At 46.8% G+C, this 22,672-nt stretch overlaps 1 protein-coding gene across 1 annotated transcript in view; it reads left to right on the top strand.

Moving 5' to 3' along the window:
- Nucleotides 1-22,672, top strand: part of scube2 (signal peptide, CUB domain, EGF-like 2) — a 236,471-nt gene that overhangs the window by 210,193 nt on the left and 3,606 nt on the right. Inside the window, exons 20-23 of the mRNA XM_078547869.1 lie at nt 13,023-13,184; nt 14,886-15,083; nt 18,323-18,475; nt 21,148-21,227. Coding sequence (XP_078403995.1) covers nt 13,023-13,184; nt 14,886-15,083; nt 18,323-18,475; nt 21,148-21,227 — 593 coding nt within the window. The remainder of the gene's footprint in view (nt 1-13,022; nt 13,185-14,885; nt 15,084-18,322; nt 18,476-21,147; nt 21,228-22,672) is intronic.

Consider the following 22,672-nt stretch of genomic DNA (forward strand, 5'->3'; position numbering starts at 1 on the left):
CTCCCCAGTCGCCGCAGCCTCATCGGATGCCACAGTCACTGGCAGAGGGGCGGAGGAGCTGCTGCCCTCATCTGGCACACCCTGAGAAGAGCCCACAGAGACGACAAGCAGCTCGTGCACCAATGTCAGGTCGCTTTGGACCTCCCTGCTCACCATTGATGGACGGGCACCTAGCTGGGATACTGGGTGCCCAATCCATCTCCCATACTAACAGTGACCACCTGAGGTCATTGCCAGTGTGAGGGCTTGCAGGTCCGAGCGCATCCCCAGGAAGCCCTGACTCAGCTCCTGGAGCAGCCTTTCCATGAAAGTAGCCACTCTCTCCATGGAGGAGGTAGTGCGCTCGGCCATGAGGGTCATTGCATTGCTCATGCTCCACATGGACTCCTCCACAACGGAGACCATGGCATGCATTCCCTCATTTATCTCCGCCAGATCCTCCCGCACACCCTGCTGGACTTCCAGCATCTGCTGCCTCAGGGACGACGCAAGTGGCACATCATCAGCCACCAACTGAGCATGTTCCTGGTCCCCAGCAGTCCTCCGACTGCCGGCGCCCTGGCACTCTCTGCCTCCGCCTGTACCTCAAGCGAGTGTGAAGTGGCCTCACTGCTGTGCACCGAGATACTATCTAACGATCTAATGCCCAACAAGGTGCTGGTATCTGCGCTGGTGCCTGCCTGGCTGAGAGGGTGTGACACTGATGTGTTTCTATCGTCTGTGTCCTCTGGGGTGAGTGGTGGGCCTTCAGGGTCCTGACCCCGACGGGCTTCTGGTGAGCCTGAAAGGAAGAACAAGGACATGTCATTAGTGAAGTCGTTACACTGTTATTGTGCATGCCTGGCACCCGGATCAGGGTGCCCTCGTCTTTCCATTATCAATGGAGCTTCCATGTTCGAGGCTCACATCAATATAGAGACAACAATGGAATGGTTGCTATTACAGACATTCTGACCTCAGTGCACTGCTCTCTTACCTCCCTCTGGCACCCCAACCTCACCGTGGCCGGTTGACCTGGGCGCATGACACCTCTCCAGCTCTAGTACCTCCTGCTCGTATCTGGTCAGGATTTGAAGGTGGAGCAGTCCTCCACCAGTCCACAACCTTTCTGCATTGTTGTGGGATGTCTTCTGAAAGGAGAGAGGAGCATTGATTAGTCCATCCTGTACCTGCATTGCCTTTGCAGTCTGGCCAACCCCACCTGAGGAATACCTCACAGGACTCAGCCGATTCGTGATCCTGAAGCCGCAAGACACTCATTCCAGGGCTCAACCCCTTGCGCAGATGCTGCCTCATTAACATTTACCACTCACACCCTGAGAACTCTGAGGTCCGGGGGGAGGGGGGACGCTCCTAACTGCTGTGCTAGCAAACACGGTACTCACTGCTCTGAAGAAGAGTCATACAGACTCGAAACGTTAACTCTGTCTTTCTCTCCACAGATGCTGTCAGACCTGCTGTCAGACTTTTCCAGCATTTTTTGTTTTTGTTTCAGATTTCCAGCATCTGCAGTTCTTTGCCTTTAACTCACCCTTCCTGATCGCAAGAGATCATTGAAGCACTTACGGCACTGCATCCATGTGCGCCTCACCACATCATGGGAGCTCACCCTGGATGCCACCTCCACCCAGGCATTTTTGGTGAGGTGGGTGGGCCTCCTCCTCCTGTCCCTGGAGACAAGTATATCCCGGTGTGCTGCCACCTCCTCCAGGAGGGCAGCGAGACATTTGTCGGAAAAACATGGGGCTGACTGCCCCACTGACCTGCCCTCTCATCTGTCGTGTTCAGCACTGAGGTTCTCCATAACGAGGGTCCTCCGAGTCAATGGCAGCCTTCGCATGGTTGCCGCGGCTGCTTTTGAATTGGCCATCAGGTCGCCATTGGACCTGGCGGACATTGAGCTCCCACGCCTTTCTCGCTGATGCCGCTGTCGTGTATTACGCTGGGCAGGCCTTAATTGGCCTGCCCGCATAAAATGGCGGTACAGAGCCGATCACGGGCGGTTGTTGGGTTCCCGGCCACCCCCACCCGCTCCCGCCGAGCCCACCCGTCCAGTGTAAAATTCTGGCCTATATATTCAACAGAATCAGGAATTCTCTCTTCTAAGTTGAAAAACCTATGTAGCCTCAATCTTATCAAAAAGATGGAAAAAAATCAATCAGCAAAGATCTAGGTCCGACTTCACAAAGGACTTTTCAAAACTATTTACTGGTCTGGGAGGACTTAAGACGGGATATAACATTACTTTACCGAAAGATGCTAAACCTATGTGTCTTTTTACACCTAGGAAGATACCACACCCACAAATGAAACAGGTCCTACCACAGCTAGAAGAGATGACCAGGATGGGAGTCATCTCTCCGGTCATCAAGCCCACAGAGTGCTGCAGTGGATTGGTTCTGGTTCTTAAACCTAATGAGTCCCTTTGCATTTGTGTGGACTTGACTCAACTTAATAAGGCAGTGGCAAGGGAGCTTCATCTGATTTCTTCGGTGGACAACAGTGTGACGAAGCTGACCAAGAGTATAATGTTCACAAATCTGGGTGCAATAGTGGCTCTTTGCAGGTGCTGTTAGATGAAAAATTGAAATTACTAATGCCCTTCATTATTCCATTCAGCAGATTTTGTTTTAATCGTTTACCATTTGGTATAACCTCAGCTCCTGAAATTTTCCAAAAAACAATGTCTACCATTCTACAGGGCCTCAAAAGTGTAGTATGTTACATGGAAGGCATCCTAATCCAAGATGCATTCACCAATGAACATGACCCGAGTGTTAAAGCAGTTCTGATCCGTCTGCAGGAAGAAGGCCTGACACTTAATGAAAAGTGTGAATTCGCCAAACATCCATCCTCAATTTGTTGCAGCACAATTGTCAGCAAGCTCAAAAAAGCTACGACAAATTTGCCAAGCGCAGATGCAGAATAAGGAATGCATTCGCATTCGCTAATACTGCTTGTACAGTTGGCCACAGCAGCATCCCAGTGGAATAGTGATGAAAACCTACTTCAAGCAACAGAAGCACTTTATCATAGTAGGTGATTTGCTAGTGTACAATGAGAGGCTGGTGATTCCAGTGTCACTCCAACCAGAGATCTTGGAAAGAATACACCAGGGCCACATGGGCATCATGAAATGCAGAGCACGAGTCCAGTCTGCAATGTGATGGCCGGTAATGTCGAGATCTAAAGAAGAAATAATTTCTTAGTGTCGTGTGCGCGCCATGCACAGACCAGACCAGAGGGAACCCCTTATCCCTACTCAATTCCCAACCCGACCATGGGAATGCCTGGAGATGGATCTGTTATGTTTAATGGAAAATCCTTCCTTATACTTGTCAATTACTTCTCCAGGTGGATCGAGGTTAAATGTCTGTACACTACGACCACAGATGGTCGAGGAAGTCTGCAACACACGGCATACTGGACCAGATTGTTTCTGATAATGGCCTGCTATTTGCCAATGGCTACTTCACCCATTTTGTGGAGAACTATGGGTTTCTATATCCCACCAGTTCCCCAAGATATCCCCAATCCAATGGTGAGGCAGAAAGGGGCATCCGCACTATCAAAGCTCTGTTAAAAAAGGAGGATTTTCTGATGGCACTCTTAATGTGCAGGTCTACCCCATTGCAATGTGTGTTGGCACCCTCAGACTGATGATGGGCAGAAAGCTTCGAATGCAGTTTCCCACCCTACTCCAAAATATAACTTTCAGGGCTAGAAGTCCAGGATTATCAAACAATTCAAGATCGAGGCTGGAAGGTGAATTCATGCTGGCAGGCCAGTTGAGCCCCGCCAAGCGTGAAACACGAGCAGCAGCACTCAGCACTGCCTGTGTGGGTGGGGGGGAGGAGGACGAGAGGGGCAAGTGCGAACTTCGTGCATGCGCACAAGTGCGCGCTTCAAAATCTCCCTGAGGCACAGAGCTGCCTCAGGGAGATGAAGAGTTTTTTAAAAAAAATACAGAAAATAAAAACGCTATAAAACATGTCATCTCATGTGACTCTGTCACATGTACAGGGACATGTTATTCATTAAACTTTAACGTTTTGATTTTATTTGCTTTAGGAAACCTCATCCCGTCCGTGGATGAGGTTTCCTAAAAAGTGCAAAGGCCGATTGGCCTTTTCGCCTGCCCGCCAACTGTAAGATTGGACAGGCAGTAAAAAATGTCAGTCAATTGATACTTTAATGGCCTTAACAGGCCTTTTAATTGTCGGTGGGTGCGCTGCCGATTCACGCACGCGCCCGTCGACCGAAATATCGCACAACTGCATGTTGACGTCGGGACGCTTGCCCGATGTCAATGTGCGTCATTTTACACTTGAGCAGATCAGGCACGTGCCTGCCCGCCGAGCTAAAAATTTTGCCCTTTGGGGGAGATAGAGAGTATGTAAATATGAATGGAAAATATCTATGGGCAAAGACTTGGCGGGGGGAGATGTAATATTAAGGTTGAAAGGGTTAATGTGTGGGACTGTGGAAACAGCACCATCCATAACGATGATGTAAGAGACACATGTTCAAGAGTCGTGAGGGAGATTGCTTCTAGCTTAGGCAAGCTGACACCTAGGACAGAATCATCCCAGATTTGCCCGTCAGCCGCAATGGCAGCTTTTCACGCTGTATCATGCCAAACCCGCCACATTAATTATGCATTCTCAGGATACATGCCATTTTGTTGGCGGGCAGGCTCCGATTTGCCTGTCACGCCATCACCTCGCTGTTTCATCACGGCAGGCACTGCATTTAAAGTGCAGCCGCGCTCAAGTGTTTCCAGCCCAGGACTGCAGCAAAGAAGACATGGGCCTGAAAGCCAAGAAGACTGCAGCCCTCGAGCGCCTTTTGGACACCGTGGAGGCCCGTTGTGATGTCCTCTACCTGCGCTCTGGCTGCAGGAGGGGCAGCAACATTACCATTCCAGCTTGGTAGGCAATGGCAGTGGTGATCATTGCCACTGCTGCACAGAAGATGTTGACCATCCAATGCAGGTAGAGGATAAATGATCTCACCTGTGCAGCCAGGATATGGCAACCATCTCATCACTCTAAAATCACACACTCAAGCCCATCACACATTCACTGACATCTCACTCTCTGCCAGCTCAAGGGACATCATCACCCATTCTCACATACATACCCTCACATGTCCATCTGGCCTCATCTCCTCTGGAGACTACCTCCTCGGCCCTCACTATCTTGAGCCCATGCACAGATCAACATAGGCCCCAACATGGACCCTGGGATACCCTCCTTCCCCTGTATAGCTCTCGTCCTGCAGCTTTTTCCCTTTCCTGATGCCACTTCTTCCCCTTCCCCAAGCAAGCCCTAGCCCTGCAGCCATTGAAAAGCCACCCACATATGGCTGATCTGGTAGGTAGAGACCTGCCCATGAGCCTCTCTAAAAGTGATGTGATGCTGTATGTGAAGCCTGCCGCTGATGACTGCGAGTGTTGACCGAAGTAAGTTAGACAAACAAATCTTGACGTCCCGAGCAAAGTGCAGCCCGCCAAGTACACACCTTATATATGCTGTTGTGAAACATGTCGGCATGTTTTCCCGTCGACGTGGATGGACAATCCAGCGGATGGGGGCGGGGGGGCAATCAGTCCAGCGGGCTGGCCTTATAATGATATGCTGATGTATTACAATGGGGTTCCCGATGTCCAATGGTGGGGAACGCAGCCCGCCAGCGACAGGCTGAGCAGACGTTCGTAAACTGGTTCACGACGTCGTGAAACTTATTTTTGATCTTCTCACCATATTGTCCGCTCACACCACTGAACATGCCCGAAGCCATTGGGCAAGCAAAATCCCAGTCCTAGTCATGTATATCTGTATATAGTTCTGTTATATCCAATAAACCAGTTATTGTTTAGACATACTCAGCAATCATTGCTTAGCCAGCCCAACCAACATACAACAGCAGGTACAGCAAGCAATTAGGAAGGCAAATGGCATGTTGGCCTTTATTGCAAGGGGTTTGGAGTACAAGAATAAAGAAGTTTTGCTACAGTTGTACAAGGTTTTGGTGATACTGCACCTGGAGTACTGTGTGCAATTTTGGTCTCCACATTTAAGGAAAGATATGCTTGCATTGGAGATGGTACAGTGAAGGCTTACTAAATTGGTCCCTGGGATGAGGGGATTGTCCTTTGATGAGAAGCTGAGTAAATTGGGCTTATATTCACTGGAGTTTATAAGAATGAGAGGTGATCTCATTGAAACCTACAAAATTCTGAAGGGGCTTGTTAGGGTGAACCCTGAGAGATTGTCTCCATTGATTGAGGAATCTAAAACATGGGAGCACAGTCTCAGGATAAAGGGCCAATCATTCACGGTTGGGATGAGAAATTTCTTCACTCAAAGGGTTGTGAATCTTAGGAATTCTCTACCCTAGAGGGTTGTGGATGCTCCATCGTTGAATACATTTAAGGCTAGGATGGACAGATTTTTGGTGTCTCGGGGAATTAAGGAATATGGTGAGTGGGCAGGAAAATGAAGTTGAAGCCAAAGATCAGCCGTGATATTATTGAATGGTGGAGCAGGCTTTATAAGCCGTGTGGTCTACTCCTGCTCCTTTTTCTTGTTCTCACCTTGTCCTTGGCTCTTTAATTGATTACCTTAAATCTGTGTCCTCTGGTTGGCAATTGTTTTTCCAGTAGAAACAGTCTCTTCTTATTTACTCTAACAAAACCATTCATGGTGTTGTACACCTCTATTAAATTTTTCTTCAACCTTGTCTGTTCTAAGAAACATTTTTAGATGGATTGAAGTGGCTTGGTGGAGTCTTTTTCTTGTGTTTAATTTCTGGGGCAATTGGAAACCAAATCAATCTGCACTGGTCTCACTGATGACCAACAGGGCTGAAACCTTAAAATTTGGTTTCCCCTTCAGCTTTGTGCTCAGTGAATTTCAGGTGGTCTGAAACCATATAAAAAGCCACAAGCTAAAAAGAATCTATTGATTTTAGTTGTTATGGCACAGCTGATGGTAAATGCTGAGCTGCCCAAATCCCAAAGGGAAACTTGAAACAGCAGCCAAAATGGATTTTGCAATTTGTACAGTATGAGGAGAGGTTCTGAAATCAGGAAATGATGTCTCTGACTACTTGTGATGATTTTATAGTAAACATTTTTTTTTAAATTAAAGCAAAAAAAAATGCAATTATACTTAAAAGAAAGGCTTCATACAGTAAACAGTACTTTAAAACCATTCCACAAGATCTTAACTTAACTACCCTGACTGTCCCCTTTTCAATTCAGCAACTAGCCTTATAGATCTCAGTATTTTTTACCACACAGTGACTTTTTTCCTTGGGGTGTCCTCTGAGACTGACAGCAACTGGGTTTTCAGGTCTGGCCTTGTTCACATTGTCTTCTGGGAATTCTGACCAGCTTTCCTGCTGTCTTCTGGGAGATCTAAACACTTACCCTCTCACATAGGCTTCAGTGTTTCCTTAAATGCATTCCTTCCCTTTAAACACTCTATTGTCTCAACCAGACTCTTCAAAAATGCTTTCTTCCCAGACTTGATTAGACTCTTCTTTACTTCAGCTCTCAGGTTTTTTTTTTAGAAAAAGTAAACTTACCCCATCTTTACCTTATTATAACCTGCATAAATCCCCACTGAATGAAAAAACTCAATTCAAAACTTCTCCTGTTATTGCTTTATGTAAAACTCTGATTGAAGTTCCTCTTGGCCCATTAACATATCAAAATCTTACTGTTGGATTTAGACTCTTGCAGTCACTCTGGCTCTTACTGCATTACCAAATTTACTATTGGCAGGTGTCTTCCAGTACATAAGGAATATGATAGGCCAATTAATAGAAGAAAAATATTACAATTTCTAGTTTTCTTGACACAGTCTTGAACTGTCTTAGCATTCACAGCCTTTTGGAGGAGAGAATTCCAGATGTTTTACTACCTTTATGTGAAAATTCATGTGCATCTCAATTCCTCATTTCATTTTCGTGCACGCCGACGCATAAAATGACATGCGGTGACGTTAGGCAAGCGTCCCGATGTTACCGCGCGCCATCGCAATATTTAGGTGGGTAAGCGCACGAGGTTCTCGGATGCGCGCCTGCCATTAATTAATCAGCCAGTTAAGGCCCTTAAGGCAGCGATTGTCTGTAATTGTTTGGGGCCCGTGCGATCTTCAGGACGTCGCATGGGCGCAACGGGCAAGCGGGTAGGACACATTTGCATAAACCTCATCCATGGGTGGGATAAGAGGGGTGAGTAGGCTCACGAGTGGTATCTGTTAGATATTTAATTGTGACAGTTACTGACAATTGCCTGTGCGAGCAGGAATACTTTAAAACTCTTCACAGCTGCTTGGACAGGAGTAACAGCCTTCAGGTCAGGACTGTACAATAAAGATCATTTTTGGGGCCTGCATATTTCAGGAAGCCTTCCTGTAGCCTGGGAATGGGAGTTGTGCTACCCACTGGAGACACCTCCTCTGAGGAGGAAGGGATGGCCAGAAGGGGAGGAGGCCAGAAGTCCACATTCAGTCTCCAGGGGAGCCACCTTTGGGAGGAGAGGCACAGTCACAAGGGGAACAGGGCCAACAGGAAGTCCAAGGTGGAAGGAACCGCAGAAGACGCCACTATCCTGCTTCCAGGGTACACAGGCAGCGAAGCAGCTACCTCAATATGTCTGAGGCGCAGTGCCAAAGGAGGCTCCGTCTCTCAAGGGAGACAGTCAACTCTATCTGTCAGATGATAAGCCCTGAGACCTGTGCCAATCCCATGCCAGTGGCGCTGAAGGTCAAGGCTGCCCTCAACTTCTATGCCTCCGGCTCTTTCCAGGGGTCACTGGGTGATCTTTGCGGAGTCACCCACACAGCTGTCCACACTTGTGTCAAGCAGGTGACAGACGCCCTGTTCAGGCGTGCATTGACTTTCACCCACTACTGCTGGGGCGAGGCCAGCCCGACAGAGCGAGCCAGAGGCTTCGCGGCCATTGCTGACTTCCCCCACATCCATGGTGCAATCGACTGCACACATGTGGCCATCAGGGTGCCAGCAGGTGAGCCTGGTGCCTTCATCAACAGGAAGGGATTCCACTCCCTGAATGTGCAGATAGTGTATGATCACAAGATGCAGATTCTGCAAGTCTGTGCAAGGTACCCAGGCAGCTCCCACGACACTTACATCCTCAGAAACTCCCAGGTGCCGAGGCTCTTCAGTGCTCCAGCACAGCTAGTTGGATGGCTGCTGGGTGACAAGGGCTATCCCCTCAAAAGGTGGCTCATGACGCCTCTCCGCCATCCAAGAGCAGCGGTACAATAGGAGCCATGCCTCCACAAGAGCTGTGGTAGAGAGAACCATCGGTCTTCTCAAGATGCGCTTCCGATGCCTGGACCGTTCACTGGGTGGACTCCAGTAACCCCCAGATCGTGTGTCACTGATAGTGGTTGCATGCTGCACTCTCCACAATCTTGTGCTGGAAATGGGCAACGCAGTGGATGAAGAAGATGTAGACACAATTGCTCCGGCTGCACACGATGAGTCCAAGGAATGAGCACACACAGAAGAATGCTGAGGGGGTAGGCGCTGACCCAAGCATATTCCAAGGGAGGCAGGGACACCCGGGAGGCTTTAATCCAAAGAACCTTCAGCTAGCCCATCACAGATGGACTGCCAACACACGCCAGGGCTGCAGGCTCCATACTCGATACCTGAGTGCAAAATCTGCCTGGATAGGAACACTAACTATGTGCCTTGTCAATAAAGTTCAATGTCAAACAACTCACTCATAACATCATGGGTTCCCGTCCACCTGCAGAAGTAAGGAATCACCCTGAGTCATGCTTACATGTCAAAATTTAATGATATAATAAAATGAAGTTCAGAAACAAAAAGAAAAGGTGTTGCACATCACACCAAGTGGTCATGAACTAACAGTGGGCAACATAAAAGCACCAGTGAGAAGCACGAAGTGTGCCTAAGGTGCCTTAAGTTTATGCTTACGGGTGCTACGTCTAGGTGCTCCCCCCTCGCTGGTACTGGCATTTGAGACAGTCTGCTCACTATGCTGTCCTATTGGCCTTGATGACCTTGGCGGCTGTCCTCTGGCCCGTGGAGCCTTTAATGGCTCTGCCTGGGAGGGAGCGGCCAGTTCCACAGCTGTCATCTCCCCAATCGCCGCAGCCTCATCGGATGCCATGGTCACTGGCAGAGGAGCAGAGGAGCTGCTGCCCTCATCTGGAGCGCCCTGAGAGGAGCCCGCAGAGACGACAGGCAGTTGCTGCACCGATGTGATGTCGCTTTGGACCTCCCTGCGCACTGTAGATGGATGGGATACTTGGTCCCCAAGCCATTTCCCACACTGGCACTGACCAGCTGAGGTCAATGCCGCTGTGAGAGCTTGCAGGTCCGAGCACAACCCCAGGAAGCACTGATTGGTCTCCTGGAGGAGCCTCTCCACGAGAGTCGCCACTCTTTCCATGGAGGAAGCATGGTGCTTGGCCATGAGGCTCATTGCATTGGTGATGCTCTGCATGGACTCCTCCAGCACGAGCACCATGCCACGCATTGCCTCATGTATCTCCGCCAGATCCTCCTGCATACCTTGCTGCACTTCCTCTGTTTGCTGCCTCACGGATGACCCCAAAGGCACATCATCAGCCACCAACCGAGCATGTGCCTGGTCCCCAGTCCTCCAACTGCTGGCTCCATGGGCACTCTCTGTCTCCCCCCGCACCTCAAGCGAGTGTGAAGTGCCCTCACCGCTGTGCCCCAGGACACTAGCCAATGATCTAATTGTCACCAGGGTGCTAGTATCTGCGCTGGTGCCTGCCTGGCAGTGATGGTTTAACGCTGGTGAGTCGAAATGTTCAGGGTCCTCAGGTGTGAGAGGTGGCCCCTCTGTCGCCTCCCCCTGGCCCTGCTCCAGTGATGCTGAAAGGAAGAACAAGGACATTTGATTAATTAAAGTGGAGACAATATCAATGTGTACACCTGTCCCCCAGATCATTATGCGCTCATCCTTCCATAATCAATGGTCAATCCATGTTGCAAACTTCAATCACTGAGCATTCAGCAGTGCCATGGCTGCTGGGACACACATGGTGACCTCAGTGCTCAGCAAACATACCCCCTCGTGGCACCTCAGCCTCACCGCCACCTGTGCACCTGGGCGCATGGCGCCTCTCCAGATCCATGGCCTGCTGCTCGAATGGAGTCACGATAGCCAACTGAGCCTGGCCTCTGCCAATCCGCAACCGCTCGGCAAAATTGTGTGCAGTCTTCTCCTGAAAAGGAGGGAAGAGCATTGATTAGTCCAGCCTGTACCTGGACTCCCATCACATCCCTGCCAACCCAATCAGAGTGGGACATTGCAGGGCTCCAGCGCTTCGTCACCCCACAGCTGCTACACCCTCACACAAAGAAGCCAGGGCTGACTCCCCACCTTGCCCAAATGTTGCCTCCATCACATTTGGCATCATGGTCTAACCTTGCAAAGCAAAGAGGCACAAGCACGTGGAACGCAAAGGCCAGTAGATGGATTGGTGCCCTGCCACCTGGAAGCTCCCCTCCCAGCATGTTAGCACCCTGACTTTGACATGCTTCGCAGTTCCAGCACTATGCCTAGGTGCAGATCCTTGAGTTTGCCCCTGAATCTATACTCTGGGTGTCAGTGTCACACATGCTGCGAGTGCAGAACCCATCTCAGCACAACCCTCTCAGAGCAGACTAGGCATATCTGCTGGCCCACCAAGAGAGGGAAACATGCCATGAAGGATTCAATGCTGTAACTGCACTCAGAGTTTTTGGCGCCTTTGGGGGAAAGGCTGACGGCTGCATTAAATGACCTCTGCCAACATAGTACTCACCCTTCCCAAGCGCAGGAGGTCATTGAAACTCTTGCAGCACTGGACCCACGTGCGTCGCACCTCATCATGGGAGCTCACAGTCTCGGCCACATCCTCCCAGGCACGTTTGGTCAGGTGGGGGTGCCACCGCCTCCCGTCCCTCGGAAGTAGACCTCCTGCCATGCTGCCACCTCCTCCAGGAGGGCAGCTAGGCACTAACCCAAAAAACGAGGGGCACAGTGCCCCGCTGCCCTACCCTCCAGCCTGGCCTGTCCCGCTGCCCTATTCTCCGGCCTGGCCTGCTCTGCTGGCCTACCCTCCGGACTGGTCTGCTCACCAAAAGCCCCCTGGTGAGCCCTTCTACCTGCCATTGTGAGCAGCCTTGCAAAGGCTGCCAGTGCTTCATTTAAACAGGCCACGGGGTCGCCATTGGACCTGGCAGTCAGTGCACTCCCGTCGCCGCCCGCCCACTCCCACTATCCTCGGGAGTCGCGCATTACACTGGGTGGGCCTTAATTGGTCTGCCCGCGTAAAATGGCGGCGCAGACCCGATCGTGGGTGGCGATCGGGTCCGCGTCCGCTCGGTCCGCCCAACATGGGGAAAATTCTCCCCTATACTCTAGCTTGTGTTTTGTGCCGTTAGGAATGTTTTCTCATCTTAAAGGGTTACTAGATTTTTATTATTATAATCTGGAACAGACATTAAAGGCCCTGAATCTTCAGAGGCTATGAACCTGACCCTACCCACACTGGTGTCCTCCAGTGCTGACCCAGCTCAACCCAGCTCCTTGCCCTGCTGAGATGCAATTTAGCTCCTCCTTGAATCTCTGTGTAAAATGGATAACCATAATTTTTCTTAAATGTTTTAACTTTTTGGAGGGTTCACAGTGGCTTGCCTTACCTGGACCTTTGTGGTGGCGCCCACTGAAATGCGTTTGGAAGTTGCTATGTCTCATCTGTGTTTTGATCCTCCCTGAACCAAGGAAGTAGGAAATCTAAGCTCTGTCCCTTTTATGGACGGTGGAGTAGGAAAACGGGAGGTTCATGGCATGGGTTTTCCAGTGGGTTCTGCCAGTTTCCTGCTAGAGTTATAGCATGAATCCAGTGGAACATTTAGTTAATTTTAGGGTCACAGAGTTTTGCACTTGATAAATGTTTAAGATTTTGTTTGGATCTTCCATTCTATTTCCACAGTTCAGTGTTCGCCTGGTCATTTTTATGATACAAACACACACAGGTGCATACGATGTCTTGTGGGGATGTTTCAGCCAGAGTTTGGGCAGAATCACTGCATTGCATGTCCTGGAAATACTACAACAGATTTTGATGGATCAACTAATATTACTCAATGTAAAAGTAGGTATTAATACCTGTATCATAGAACACATATCTATTGTCTGTAGGCATTTCCTTTGGTGCAACTTCTAGATGAATCATTTATTGTCTCAGTTATATTAAACATAAAAGGCATAGAATAAGGTACTTGGTAAATGTGAAGAGCTAGAAACAGTGGAGGTCCAAAGCACTTGGGAGTTCAAGTGCATAGAACATTAAGTGTCATGAACAGGTACAGAAAATAATAATAAATGTGAATGAAACATTGGGTTTTATTAGCTGGAGGACTAGAATATAAGGTAGAAGCTATGCTGCAGCTATACAAAGCCCTGGTTAAACTGTACTTGGAGTACTGTAAGCAGTTCTGAGCACCACACATAAGGAAGCGTTGGGGGAGTGCAGCATAGATTTATCAGAATGGTATCTGTACTGCAAGACTTAAATTATGAGGAGAGATTTCCCAAACTAAGTTTGTCATCCCTGGAATTTAGAAGGCTTTTACGTGATTTGATTGAAATTTCTAGATGTTAGATGGAGCTGATAGGGTAAATGGAAAGAATGTTATTTCCACTGGTTGAGGAGTCTAAGACTAATGGAGCTGGGTTTTTTAGGAGTGAACACTAATGCAAAAGCAAAATACTGCAGAGATGCTGGAAATCTGAAGTAAAAACAGAAAATTCTGGAAATACTCAGCAAGTCAGGCAGCATCTGTGGAGAGAAACAGAGTTAACGTTTCAGGTTGATGATGACCCTTCATCATCTCGATCACCCTTCATTCCTTGTGTTTGGCTGACCTACATTGGCTCCTGGTTAAGTAATGCCTCGATTTCAAAATTCTTATCCTTGGTTTCAAATCTCTCCATGGCCTCGTTTCTTCCTATATCTATAATTTATTCCAACCTCCCAACCATCAAGATATCTGCATTCTTCTAATTCTGTCCTCTTGAGCATCCCCAATTTTATTCACTCCATCCTTCACTCCATCCTTGGTGGTCCTGCCTTCACATGCCCCTTAAGGCCCTAAACTCTGGAATTCCCTCCCTAAACCTCTCCACTCCTCTACCTCTATCTCTGCCTTTAAGGCGCTCCTTAAAATCTCTGACCAAGCGTGAAATTTTAAGGCCCCATTGCGGTGGGGATGGGTCGCAAAATGTGGCGAACCGTTCAAAACTCCATTGACTTTGGTGGGAATGGAAATTCCCACTGGCAGGAGGGGCTGTAAAATTCCGCCCCAAGTGTTTGGTCATCTGCCTTGTGTGGCTTGTTTTGTTTGATAACACTCCTGTGAAGGGCGTTGGGATGTTTTACCAAATTAAAAGTTAGTTTTTCTTATAAATACTTAAGAAACCTCCAACAATCAGTAATTATCATTTATTAATTGCATCACAATTGTGGTTGTTCTATTCATTATTTGTCCATGTTGAGCATTTGACATTACACAAAAGAAATGCACTAGGAAATAATTAAAGATCAATAAACTCTTGAGAAATTTTGAGAAATTGAGAAATTTGAATAATTAGCGGTCTTAGAATGGGTATGCTTTCCAGAAGTCCAGATGAGGGAAGGAAGTGCTTGTATATCAGCTTGGTATATTGTCATCAATGCTATTGTACTTGAATGTCTGTGTTTTAGAACTCTTGCTGATTCTCTAGCTTGAGATGGCTTATTCGTAAAGCATTTAGCAGTTCTTAATTAATTTTTTTGTGGTTATTATATTATCAGACAGACATTGTGGAGGAGAACTTGGAGACTATACTGGATATATTGAGTCTCCAAATTACCCTGGGGACTACCCTGCAAATGTTGAATGCACCTGGAACTTAAGTCCACCTCCAAAACGCCGCATTCTCATTGTTGTCCCAGAAATATTTCTACCAATTGATGATGAGTGTGGTGACTATTTAGTCATGAGAAAAAGCTGTAAGTCAGAACACCAATAAAATTCATCATTTTATAATGTTTCTCAACTAGATTTTTTAATAAGTGTGCATTTATCTACTTACTTTATAGGAGTCAATATCTTTGAATCCAAACTCCCAGTTTGAATCTAAACCTCCTTTGTTGAAGGTGATGACAGATTCATGATGGGTATATTGTTCCATAGATAATTATAGCTCTACAATATATTACCATCTTCAGTCAGACATTACACTCAGGCTCAATCTGAACTCATGCAGTGTACTGTATATACATATACGCAGACAAATAGCAGAGGTTAAAGATTAGTCAGAGAAGCGAAAATCTTGACTAGCTTTCTTTCTCCCACTGAGACCCATTGCAATCATTCTCTTCCCTCTCCCAACTGAAACCAGCTGAGACCAAATAACTAAGCAAAGATCAGAGACCAAACTTGACACCTTCCTGATCCACATAGCTCAGTACTATGCCACAACCAACCCAAAGTTTTTGACATCATTTTTGCATTCAAATATACTCAAATGTCAAATATGACCATTTGATATCAAATATTCTGATCTGGAATAAGTTTTTCATGCAGCCAGCAGTGTTTTGTCATCTTTGACATCGAATGCAATCAAATAGCAAAAGGTGCTGGAAGGCATCAAATGTGCTCAAAGCTATCAATTGCTATCAAAAGTTATCAAATGTGGCAAATGTGTTTAAAGGCAACAAATGCACTCAGCAACCTGCATTGAAAAATACAAGGAAATTAATTATTTAAATAATATCTGAATTGATTCAGTTTTTTCATTTAGTCCAAAAAATCTTTCCACTATACATGCTTGAGAGCACCAGCACCACCAGATCTCCATCTGTTCTTAATTCATTTTATTTATTCATTAATTGCCATCCTGGGAACAAAACATGCAGGACGTGGGATGATTGGCCTGATTGGCAGTCCTGGTGCCTCCCTCCCCTCACCCCCGCCCCCTCAGTGTTCCCTGGTGGTTCCCTTCCCCCCCCTGCCCTGATCTCTTCCTTGGTGGCGCAATCCCACCAGCCCAATGACACTCTCCTCTCCACCTCCCAATTGAGGGGCCAATACTCACCCCACCCAGTCTCAGGGTCTATACTCTCCCTCCCCAACTAGTCCTAGGGTCTAAACTCCCCCTTCCACCCAGTCTTGGGGTCTACACCTGCCCGCCCAGTCTCAGCATCTATGCCCACCCTGCCCCCACAAAGTCTCAGGGGTCTATAGTCCCCACCCCCCAACCTAGTCTTGGGGTCTATACTCCCCATACCCCCCACACCCAGTCTTAGGTCTATACTGGTTCCCCCCACCCCTGTCCCAGTCTCAGGGTCTTGAGCTTTGCGCCAACCTCCTAGGCCTCGTTGTTGAACTCCTGCCCCCTCCACTCCCACAAAGACTCTCTCCATCAACCATCACCACCCCCACCCCCCAACCACCCCCCAACCCCCCTCACCCAACCAGACCCGCTCCTGCCGCAATTGCTGGTCCTGCACTGGCTGGAAAACTGCAGGAGAGCCGGCATCACTGTCACTTCCAGTTCCAGCCAGCCCTACAACCTGAAATCTCTGGTGGGGGAGGAGGGGGCAAAGAAAGAGATTGGGGGTTAGAGAGGGGATGTTGAGAGAGAGGGCAGAAACAGGGGGCAGGTGGAAGAAAGAGAGGGGTCTTTCAAGAAGGGGCTGAAGAGAGAGAGGGCAGAGAGAGGCACATGGGGCAGAGAGAAGGAAACAGGGGACAAGGGAGAGGGGAAGGAGAGGGGAACGGAGGGGTGGTAGAGGGGGAGGGAGGGGTAGAGGGGGTTAGGGAGAGCGGGGAAGGGGGTAGAGAAGGAGTACTGTGGAAAGGTGAGATAAGGGGTACATGGGAGAGGGTCAGAGAGGGGGAATAGGGGAGGATGAGGGGGTTACAAGGGGGAGGGAGAAACCAGGGGATGGCGAGAGAGAGGGGTGGAAGGAGACAGGGGGAGAGTGAGGGGGGGAAGAGAGAGGGGAGAGAGCGGGGAAAGAGGTGGGGGAGGAGAGAGAGGGAAAAGGGAGATGAGAGAAGAAAACTGCTGCAATCTGGGGGGTAGGGGTTTTGGTGGGTCTGAAGAAAATTGCTCTGGGGGGTGGTTGGGGAGAAAACTGCTGCAGTCTAGGTGATAGGGGTGAGGGGGTGGTGGTGATGGGGGACAGTGCTGCACTAGCTGTAGATTATGAGGAAAAATATAGAACTAGCTTGTTAAAACAGAGTCTGCTTCTTCTAAAGTTAGTTCAGTTTTAGGATGATTGAAGCTATCAAAATTCAGAATTATGGAAAATAAACTCCATGCTCATTTTTGGTGTCAGAATGCTTAAGGCAAGTGATTTTGCTAATCGCAGATGCTTGAGTGCTGCGGTTTGAAGCAATTGATGAAAATGGCAATTGATGTCAAATGAAGGCTAAGTGATTGCTTTTGAGCGCAATTAATGTCAAATGAGTGCAAATGACCACAGTGGAATGCAAATGATGTCAAATGTTTCGGGTAGGGAAGGTACATTTCACCATTCCTCTGGGGAATGCTGACTGACAGAGTACAGGGCAATTTGAGCAGGTTCAAATTGTTCTATGGATTTCAGTGATCGATTTTCAACTTGAAATCATTGCCTCCTATCCCAGCCCATGCAATCGATGTGCATGTTAGCAACCGGTGCATTCTGTCTCTATAAGATTTGATGATGCCCATACAAATGCAGTATTGATTATGATCTCATTTTTGGAAATAATATAAATTTGAATACTGAGAAATTACATACTTTGTACCTAGGTATCTGATCAATTGTAATTTACTTGACATTATAATTTCATAGATGGTTTGAATTTACTTTGTGTGAAATGTATAATGGGTTAACATAATGTTAAAATAAAAGAAAATGTCATATGAATGTATTAGCCAATGTGTTGTAAATATAGCACCATGAAATTTCAACTGCACAAGAATTTCCATAAGAATAAATGTTAGATTTTGCAGCCTGTGGTTGATTGTGAGCTTTGAATTGAACAGAACATTAGATGCAATGTTTAAAATGTAGCATACCTAGTCTTTCTCTCATGATTGTTGTTTCAATTAAATCAACCGACAGTAATTCTGGTGATATTAATAGCATAGAGTTGTTCAGCAATAGAAGTTGATCTGAGATTTGGATGATTTGCTTTACATTCAAAAATTATCAATATCAATGACTAAGTCTGTTCTTGTGTAATTGACCAGCATTGTCTAATTCAGTGACAACCTATGAAACCTGTCAGACCTATGAACGGCCCATAGCATTCACCTCAAGATCAAGAAAATTATGGATTCAATTCAAGTCCAATGAAGGGAATAGTGGCAAAGGATTTCAGGTTCCATATGTTACGTATGATGGTAAATACAGATAACTTAGCTATAAAACTTATAAATTGGATGACTGTTTTGATGCTATTTCCTGCTCTTGCTGAACTGGAAAATTTCATCAACTTTGCTTGCAATTTCCACCCTTCTCTCACCTTCACATAGTCCATCTCCAACTCTTCCCTTCCCTTGCTTGACTTCTCTGTCTCCATTTCTGGGGATAGACTATTAAGGTTAATTAACTATAAGCCTACTGACTCCCACAGCTACCTTGACTATATTTCTTCACACCCCACGTCCTGTGAGGACTTTATCCCATTCTCCTAGTCTCTCTCCTTTGCATCTATTCTGATGACCCACTTCCAATATGTCTCCCCTTTTCCTCAACCGAGGATTCCCATGGTTGATGGGATCCTTGACTGTGTCCATTCCATTTCATGCACTTCTGCTCTCACCCGCTTCCCTCCCTTTCAGAACCTTGATAGAGTTCCTCTAGTCTTCCACTCTACCAGCTTCCATATTCAATGGATTACTCTCTGCCATTTTCATCTGCTCCAGTGTGATACCACCAAACACATTCGCCTCCCCTTACCTGACCCCCTACTTTCAGCATTATGAAGGGACCGTTCCATCTAAAATATCCTGGTTCACTCTTCAGTCACCCCCTCCCCTTCCTATAACACCCTTTCATGCAAGCGCAGGAGGTACAACACCTGCCCTTTTAACTCCTCCCTTCTCACCATCCAAGGCGCCAAACACCCCTTCCAGGTCAAACAGCACTTTTCTTATACTTCTTTCAATTTAGTACACAGTATTTGCAACTCATGATGTGGCCTATTCCGCATTGGGGAGACCAAATGTAGATTGGGTGACCACTTATTAGGACACCACCCTTCAGGCAACAAGCATGACCCCAAGCTTCCAGTCTTCAGCTTGCTCCCGCTCTTACCTTTCTGTCCTTGTCCTCCTTCCAATGAAGCTCAATGCAAGCTGAAGGAGGATCATCTTTTGACAGGACACTTTACAGCCTCCCAAACTCAAGATTGAGATCAACCATTTTGGATTGTAAACCCTTGCCCCATTTTGTTTCCCTTTTCTTTGCTAAATTTGGTGTTGTCTCTTGTTTTTCTCTCTTTCCCCCTCTTTTTAGCTTTCAGATGGCAGCTGTTCATGATTATTCCATTCAGACCTCCTCTAGACATATCTTTTGTTTTTTTGCTTGTTCCATTATCACTCCCTTTGGCCTTGCACCATGAACCCATTTGTCATTTTATCTCTCCTGTCTTCCACCCTATCACAGACTTGTTTTGTTCTTCTTCCCATCCTCCTCACTTCACTTGCTTAAAACCTATTACATTTCTAACTTTTTCCAGTTCTGATGAAAGATGATCAACTTGAAACATTAACTCTGTTTCTTTCTGCACAGATGCTGCCAGATTTGCTGAGTATTTCCTGTATTTTCTGTTTGTATTTTATCCTGTCATTACCTGACATTTTACATTTCTCCCTTCCAGGATGGGCCACTGAAGTCAGGGGTTATGACTCATGGGGCTGAATTTTACCCTTGATGGGCGGGCGAGCAGCCGATCGCCGCCACCGAAATGGGCCCCGCCACCATTTTACGTGGGCTGGCCAATTAAGGCCCGCCCAGCATGACGCCCGATGGGAAGCGCTATGCACTTCCTGTGCGGGCGGGGAGAGGGGATTCCCCAACTGCGAGAGTGCGCTCTTTCGCGCATGCGCCGAAAGAGCACACATCTCCCTGAGGCTAAGTGGTGCCTCAGGGAGATCGCTGAAAGGTGGTGAAAGTTGAAAAATAGAAAAATAAAAAAATCATTAACATGTCCCCCTCATGTGAAAATGTCACACGAGATGAGACATGTTAATAACGTACACAAAAACTTTATTAAACTTTTTAAAATCCGAAATCAAACCTCATCCCGCCAGTGGATGAGGTTTGTTAAAAAATCACTTACCCGCCTGCCCGTTGGGCCCGTGCGCCAAGCTGAAGTTCGCACAGGCTCCTCAAAATCCTCGACAATTGGTGACTTAATGGCCTTAACAAGGCCTTTAATTAATGGCGGGTGTGCGTCGTGATGCATAGCGCGCCCGCTGACCTAAACATCGCGATGCCGCGCGCTGACGTCGGGACACTTGCGCGATGTTAGCGCGTGACATTTTAAGCGCTGACGTGCGGGCCCCACTACCCGCACGTCAGCCAGAAAATTCAGCCCATGATTGTTGAGGGCAGTTCTATTTGTGTTGGGGATACGCTAAGATTTGGAACATCATACGTGGTCTGTATGATGAAATGTGCTTTATAAAATTTTAATAGGTCATTAGTTAGATCAAGTGTAAAAGGAAAATTAATTGAAAAGCAAACAATAAAATTTAGAAAAGGTGACAGTTGAAAGTAAATGAACTGGTTTAGGGAGAAAGATAAATTCTTTACCAATGCAAGAAAATAGTCGCTTGGCAGTACAGAACTTGAGAATGCTGAAAAAAGGGACATACAAGAAAGAGAGAAGCTTCATCAGCATGCTTCTTTTCCCAGCAACACAAGAAATCTTTCAGCAGATGAAAGGAGAGAAGAAAAAGAGTACATGTGACTGAACAACAGAACATCACCGGCATTTAGAAGACTTTTTGTAATTGTGCTTACAAAGTCATCAAAATAAACTTTAATTTATTTTCTTCTGTTGTAGAGGATTACCAAGAGCTTATTGAGGATATAGTTCGAGATGGTCGATTGTATGCATCTGAGAACCATCAAGACATACTGAAGGTAGATTACAGTGAACCAATATTGGAGCAAGGTTCATTTGAATCTGGCGTTTTCTCACATTTTCATTTTACAACATTGAAACACAAAGGCTTCACATTTAACGGCATCCTTTAAGTAGAATCATGATAAATGATCATTTATATTTTCTGTGATAACTTTTATTTTCATCCTCTGAATTCTATCTATTTTCTTGGTCTAGTGCACTGGGAAATACTTTCCCGGCTAGGAATAGCATAGAATTAATTCTTACTTTCTGAAACAAGTAAACCACCTCACTTGTGTCAGCCTTGGCTCAGTTGGTAGCACTCTTGCCTCTCTGTCATAACGTCTGAGTTCAAGTTCCACTCCAGGGGCACAGAAATCAAAGCTGACACTCCAGTGCAGGACTGAGAGAGTGCTCCACTGTTGGAGGTGCTGTCTTTCAGGTGAGAAATTAAATTAATACCTGTCTGCCCTATCAGTGGATGGAAAAGGTTCCATTGCACTATTTTATAGAATCACAGAATGGGGTCTGCACCAGCTTTCTGTAAAATTGACATGGTCCCACTCCCCTGCCTTTTCCTGGTGGTCCTTCAAATATTTTTCTCTTTAGATAATTATCCAATTCCCTTTTGAAAGCCACGACTGAATCTGCCTCCACCACCCTCTCAGGCAATACATTCAAGATCCTAACAATTTGCTGTATAAAATAGCTTTTCCTCTTGTTGTATCTGGTTCCATTGCCATTCACCTTAAATCTGTGTCCTCTTGACCTTGACCTTTCCACCAATGGGAACAGTTTCACCCTATCTACACTGTTCAGACCCTTCATGATTTTAAACACCTCTATCAAATTTCCTCTCAACCTTTTCTTCCCTAAAGAGAACAACCCCAGTCTATCCTTGTAACTGAAGTCTCTTATCCCTGGAACCATTCTCAGAAATCTTTTCTGCACCCTCTCTAATGCCTTCACGTCCTTCCTGAAGTGTGGTGCCCAACTTTGGACATGATAATCCAGTTGAGGCTAAACTACTGTTTTATAAAGGTTCACCATAATTTCCTTGCTTTTGTACTCTATGCTTCTATTAATAAAACTCAGGATTCCATATGCCTCATTAACTACTTCCTAAACCTGACCTGCCCCTTCAATAGTTTGTACACATATACCCTCAGGTCTCTCTGCTCTTGCCAAACCTCTATTGACAGAATCATCCAAACCTATGATCTCTACCACCTAGAAGAGCAAGGGCAGCAGACACATGGGAGCACCACCACCTGCAAGTTCTCTTCTAAGGCACACACCATTCTGATTTGGAACTATATCACCATTCATTCAATGTTACTGGGTCAAAATCTTAGAACATCCTTCCTAATGGCACTGTGGGTGTAATGGCACTGCCGTGGTTCAAGAAGAAAGCTCACCATCACCTTTTCAAGGGCAGTTGGCTATTGATAGCAGATGTTAG

The sequence above is a fragment of the Cetorhinus maximus genome, chromosome 9 (genome assembly GCF_964194155.1).
Source record: "Cetorhinus maximus chromosome 9, sCetMax3.hap1.1, whole genome shotgun sequence".
NCBI classification, from domain to species: Eukaryota; Metazoa; Chordata; class Chondrichthyes; order Lamniformes; family Cetorhinidae; genus Cetorhinus; species Cetorhinus maximus.